General features: G+C 50.7%; 1 protein-coding gene across 1 annotated transcript in view; it reads right to left on the bottom strand.

Annotated features, from left to right (window-relative positions):
• ANP32A (acidic nuclear phosphoprotein 32 family member A) overlaps positions 1-4,025 on the bottom strand; it is a gene marked incomplete at its 5' end in the record, with an annotated part of 11,179 nt that extends 7,154 nt beyond the window's left edge. The window contains 3 exons of the mRNA XM_015412334.1: positions 319-441; positions 559-708; positions 3,960-4,025. Coding sequence (XP_015267820.1) covers positions 319-441; positions 559-708; positions 3,960-4,025 — 339 coding nt within the window. The remainder of the gene's footprint in view (positions 1-318; positions 442-558; positions 709-3,959) is intronic.
• Positions 4,026-6,351: the final 2,326 nt, after the last annotated feature.

The raw sequence follows: 6,351 nt of genomic DNA, 5'->3' as shown, positions 1-6,351 counted from the left end.
GGAGGAGGAGGAGGAGGAGGAGGAGGAGGAGTACAGAGCAGCTTACAAACTCCTTTCCCTTCCCCCTCCCTACAACAGACACCCTGTGAGGTAGGCGGGGCTGAGGAACTCTGACAGAAACTGCTTTTTCTCAAGAACAGCTCTGACAGAACTATGGCTTGCCCAAGGTCATCCAGCAGGTGCAAGTGGAGGAGTGGGGAACCAAACCCAGTTCTCCCAGATTAGAGTTAACCACGACACCAAACTGGCTCTGTTATGCCCCCAACCCACAGTGGTCCCGGCATTCATTTTTCCCGGGCCAATTTTGCATACACTTACCAGCGGTTCTATTGTACTGAGATCCTTGATTTTGTTGCCGCTTAGATTTAGATGCGTGAGGTTCGGACATTTTTCTGCCAGTACTTCCAGCCCTCCTGACATTCTGTTGTCGCTTAACTCGAGCTGAGAGGGAAAAAGGTTTGGCCAAAGTTTGAGTCCCCGGTCACAAGGAAAACCGGAATACTTGGCACAAGGTCCCCTTATATGTAGAAAACAGCAAGGACCAGAGCATCCACCTACCTTCTTGAGTTTGTTTAACTTTGGTAGGTTTGCAACCGAGGTGAGGCCGACGTTGATTGTACTTAAGAATTCCAGCTCTTCAAACTCATCTGTGAGACCTTCGATTTTGCCTTCATTTGACCTACAGTTGTCAAGCACGAGTTCCTTAACCTGGGGATAAAAATTTAAGAAAACGAACAAAAAAAAATTAGGTGCTAAATAACTCTCCAACATTCTCTTTTTTTTCTTTATTAGAAGACCGCAGGAGCCAGTTCTAGAACTGCTAGGTTTTCATTGACCCCCTAAAAGTATTACTAGGAAGTGTTTCTGTGCAAAGATTGATGTCCACACCCATAATAGTCTTGGCAACACCAGTGCCACTCTTGTCAATTCACTCTGTCGGACGTGACTGCCACATTCCTTTGCATCCGTTCTGTGTAGGCCCTGGTGTGTGTGTTTTTTTCCAAACCCTAATGTACAAAACAGGGAAAGGAGGGTAGTAAACAAAGAGGGTGGGAGACCTTGATTTTCGGAACCCCCAAATGGTCTCTCCTAGGCCAACCACTCTTTCTCACAGCCTACCCTCCCTCGCAAGGTTGTTGTGGGACTCATGCTTCATGTGTCTTGAGCTCCCTAGACATTGTCTTTCACTGCCCCTCATGTGTCTTGAGCTCCCTAGACATTGTCTTTCACTGCCCCTTACCACCCTCTAGAATCAACGGCTGTGACTCTAGACAAGCTTTTCCGCGTGGGGTGGGAAGTGCCGTCAAGTTGCAGCTGACTCCTGGCAGCCCTGGGAGTTCTCAAGGCGAGAGATGCACGGCGGTGTTTTGCCCTGGCCTGCCTCTGTGTAGTGACCCTGGACTGCCTTGGTGGTCACCCATCCAAATACCGGTCGGGGCTGACCCTGCTTCGCTTCCGAGAGCCGATGGGATCGGGCTAGCCTGGGCCAGCCAGGTCAAGGCAAGCAAGATATCGCTGTACACTGCCTTGGTCAGGCTGCACCTGGAGTCCTGTGTGCAGTTCTGGAGGCCTCACTTCTAAAAGGATGTGGACAGAATGGGGCGGCTGCAGAGGAGAGCGACGAGGACAATTGGAGGCCTGGAGACCAAGAAGTCCTGCGAGGAAAGGCTGAGGGACTTCTTGGGCATGTTCAGTATGGAGAAGAGGAGGCTGAGGGGGGACAGGATGGCTCTCTTGAAGTACAAATGTTAAAGGTCTGTCCCTTAGAGGAGGGCAGGGAGCTGTTCCTGTGGGCAGCAGAGGAGAGGACTCACAATCATGGGTTTAAATTCAGGGCGGGAAGGTACCAGCTGGATATTAGGGAAAACTTTTTGACAGTCAGAGTTGTGCCACAGTGGGATCAGCTGCCTGGGGAGGTGGTGAGCTCCCCCTCCCTGGCCGTCTTGAAGCAGGGATGCTTTAACTTGATCCTGCATTGAGCAGCGGGTTGGACTAGGTGGCCTCTAGGGCCCCTTTCCAACTCGGTGTGAATCTATTCCATGATTCTCCAGACTCAAGCCCTGATGGAACTTGCTTTCACGTTAAGGCTGCTTAGGATTCCCCGTAAAAGACAGCTGTCCTGGAGTCCCTGTCTCCAGTTCTTTCAGAAAGAAATGAGAGGGCATCCAGGCACTTGATGCCGGAAGGAGAAGGAGGCCTACCCCACCGCTTCTCCGAGATGAACAGCCAGTCCCTCAAAGAGGATCCACCGGGTGCCCGTGGTGCTGGGACAGGCTGAACTGCAGGCCTTTGGGACTCCGGAAGGCCAGAGAGTCCCAGGCTGAGAGTGGGGTTCAAGACTGCTCTTGCCTGGCTTGCCAAGAGCTCAGACTTTGCTGCCTCCCTCTCTTGAGAGCGTGAACTGCCGTGCCCCACTGTCGCCGCGGCATCCTGGCACCACCCACCCACCGCGTTGCTCTTTCACTGGACTGAAAACCACTTTCCAAACAGGTTCCTCTGGATCCTTGTGACAACTTCCCTCTAGGAAGTTTGCTTTCACCTGCCTCGGGAGGTTCCCACCTTCCCTTTAGCCTTTCGACAAATACCATCTCCTAATGTGCTGCTGAACACACACAAAAAGAGAGAGCTCCACCCACCCCGCCCCATGCCCCTCCCACATGACATCACCAGATCTGATCTTCTAGCGGGAAAGTCACAGCCTTCCCTGCTCTGGTGTCTGACCTCTGACCTCCTGGAATAACTTGGTCATCGCATGAGTGACTCCGTTCCGCTCTCTAGGCCACAGATATGCTTATGGGGCCAAGCTACAGGGATCCGGCCCACAGCACTGCGCACGCAAGGATAATTCTTCCCCACCATGCCGTCACCTCCAAATGCTGGGGAGGAATTTTGATTTGGGAAATGGCTCGGGGGGGGGTGGGGGGACACCTTGCAAGTGGCTTGAGAAATCAGAGGCTGGTCTGCTTGGTTGCAATGGGACTTCTGAAAGGAAAGAAAGCCCAACAAGCAAAATACCTTGGAGTCACTTTTCTGTGCTCATCAGGCAACTGAAAAGCAGCAATTTAAACACTGGGACCAGGGGCTCAGAGGGCCGGGTCCAAATTCCCAGGCTACTTAAAAGTTTGCTGGGTCACCTAGGCCAGTCCACCTAACCCAGCTCACAGAGAAGCTGTGAGGATAAGCATGGGGAAGAACCACCACATGGACTTCAATAAATACACACTAGACAGACATGGGGGACATCATGCACATGCTGAGGAGAATGAACTGATTGTGGTGTAGTGGTTAAGAGAGCCTGACTCTAATCTGGAGAGCCAGGTTTGATTCCCGGCTCCTCCTCCGCTTGAAGCCAGCTGGGTGGCCTTGGGTCAGTCACACATTCTCTCAGAGCTCTCTCGGCCCCACCTACCTCACAGGGTGTCTGTAGCGGGGAGAGGAAGGCGACTGTAAGCCACTTCGAGACTCCTTTGGGTATCGAAGGATGGAGTATAAAACCAACTCTTTTTCTCCTCCTCAGGTGTGGACTTCTTCTTCCCCAGAGGCTTGCTAAAGCCTGGCCTGAGCAATTTTTTTTGAGGCTATTTAAGATGGGTCTTCAGCACATCTGAAGGAGGAATGCCACTCCTTGGAACAACCCAAGTAAGCTGCCGCTGAAGCCCCCGATGAGTGGAGTTATGGGCTGGCTGGGGTTATTCCAGGGGAGGGGGGAGAGATGCATTTTGCACATTCTCAGTCTCTTTGGGCCGTGGGCTAAGGCAGTTAGGCAATCGCTTTAACTATACATTTGGTCTCCAGTATTCTACACACATGAAGGTGCCTTATACTTCGTCAAAGTAATTTGGAGTTCAATATTAGTGGTGTCATTTTTATATGTTTAAGCACGTCTTTGGAGTTTTTTCATTGAGAAATTTGTACTATTGTACACTTAGACGGTCAGACGCTTATGTGCATAACTGTACCTGAGTTGCATGCACTGTTCCATCTAAGCTGTGGAGTCTTGTGGGCAAAAATTCTACTTTGTGAGCCACTGGCATTAAACTTGTGAGCGAGCGATTCGGCTACTGCATAAATTGGTTTGGTCTGGAGCCATCCTTCCTGAGCGAAGACAAAAATGTGTGAGCTGGAGGCTAAAAAACGGTGAGTTGGCTCACACTAACTCATCTTAGAGGGAACACTGGTTGCATGTTTTGTTTGCACTTAGCATTGATTTTAAAAAAAACAACCCTTTCTTTGTCATTGTTCTTTAAGACAACTGTCTGCTTAAATTATTATAAGTAACTTCAAATAGGAAAAGGTTTGAAAGTTATTTAAATATATGTTCTTTTATATCCTGCACATATTGTCAAGGTATTTGCTAGCCTTAGTTGGTTTTTACTGTGACCCATCTACTTTCTTATACTGAATCAGACCCTTGGTCCATCACGGTCAGTATTTTCTACTTAAGACTAGGAGCTGTTCTCCAGGATCTCAGGCAGAGGTCTTTCACACCATCTTCTACTTGATCCTTTTAACTGGAGATGACGGGGATTGAACCTGGGACCCTTCTGCATGCCAAGCAGCAGCTGAGCCACGGCATTAATCACCCTGGCTGACACTCTGAAGAGGGCAGGTCATTAAAAAAAAATCCTTCCTCAATAACTGCTCAACACTGTACATATGATTTGGGCACTCTCTAATCATCTGGCATCCCGGTGGCTTGTGGAAATGTAGCCAGACCCTCAGGGGTCTCATGTCGGCTGAGCCCATGCCAGAAAGACAAGGTGGGCATTCATTTTCACAGTGCCGGAGCAGAATTAGTCCAATGGCAGCCCCCCCCGCCTTTCCCCTCTTGGATTCCAGGTGGGTGTATCCAGCTTGAAATGGAAAGGTGGGTTGCACCTGAAGATTTCAACAGGATGCAGTATCTCCTTAAGGACTTCAATACGTCATGCTAAGGACTATCTCACCCCTGCCACCCTCAAGGTTCACAGTCACCCCTTTGTAAACGAGGGCATTCCACATCCCTACGATTTTCTAGCCTGCCAAGCAAAAACTGACATGGTTAGGAGTCACCTCTGTTTTGCAGGCTCTGCTAAACCAGGCGGGAAGTGTAGAATTCACATCAGGGTGTTAAAAAAAAAACACCCTGCAGCTGAGATCCTGCCATCCAGCAAGAATATGATTCTCCCTCTGGAGTAGGGAAGGAGCCCCTCCCATCAGCTGAGCCTTTGGGGGGGGGCAGATGGCTGGAGGACCGCATTCAGCTAAGCTGGGGACTCCTTGCTGGCTCAGCAAAAGGAAGGTTGTTGAAGAGAAACCGAACCACAAAAGCAGGCTGGCAAGAAATTAAATGCCCGGCTGAAGGTACAGAAGCACACGGCGAATGTCTAGCAATCAGCCACTGGCCTGCCTGACCAGTATGAGCAGCAAATCCCCCCCCCCAAAAAAGACACACAGGCTTTGCCACCCTCCTCCAGTCAGAGGTATCAAAGCCAAGCTGGGTCTAGACTCTAGAACAGGGGTGGCCAAGCTGAAGTTCGGGAGCCACACGGGGCTCTTTCACACAGTCCAGTTTAATGTTTATAAAAAGCAAACTTGCATATTTTTCAATAAAAACACGTATGTGCGATTGGTTCATGTCTTGCAGCTCTCAAACACCTGACATTTATTCTGTGTGACTGTTAGGTTATGCAAGTTTGGCCAGCCCTGCTCTAGAAGAACGCCAGTATCCTCTAGACCAGGGTCTTCCGGATCAGTTTCTGGAGGTAGAGGTACACATGGGATTCACTGCCACAGGAGGTGGTGGCGGCTACAAGCATGGACGGCTTCAAGTGGGAGTTGGATAAGCATATGGAGCAGAAGTCCATCAGTGGCTGGCTATTAGCCACAAGGGATGGATAGGGACTCTCGGGCTGGGGCAAGGGATGCTCTGTATTCTTGGTGCTTGGGGAGGGCAACAGTGGGAGGTCTTCTAGTGTCCTGGCCCCACTGCTGGACCTCCTGATGGCACCTGGTATTTTTGGCCCCTGTGTGACACAGAGTGTTGGACTGGATGGGCCACTGGCCTGATCCAACACTGGCTTCTCTTATGTTCTTATAGGAACCCTCAGTCTGGAGCAAGGGATGCTCTGTATTCTCGGTTCTTGGGGAGGGGGGCAACAGTGGGAGGGCTTCTAGTGCCCTGGCCCCAGTGGTGGACCTCCTGATGGCACCTGGTATTTTTGGCCCCTGTGTGACACAGAGTGTTGGACTGGATGGGCCACTGGCCCGATCCAGCATTGGCTTCTCTTATGTGCTTATAGGAACTCTCGGTCTGGGGCCAGGGATGCTCTGTATTCTCAGTTCTTGGGGAGGGGGGCAACAGTGGGAGGG

The sequence above is a fragment of the Gekko japonicus genome, unplaced genomic scaffold, assembly GCF_001447785.1.
Source record: "Gekko japonicus isolate JY-2015 unplaced genomic scaffold, Gekko_japonicus_V1.1 scaffold3723, whole genome shotgun sequence".
NCBI classification, from domain to species: domain Eukaryota; kingdom Metazoa; phylum Chordata; class Lepidosauria; order Squamata; family Gekkonidae; genus Gekko; species Gekko japonicus.
The sequence above is the reverse complement of the archived record's forward strand: the minus strand, read 5'-3'. Positions and strand labels throughout refer to the sequence as shown.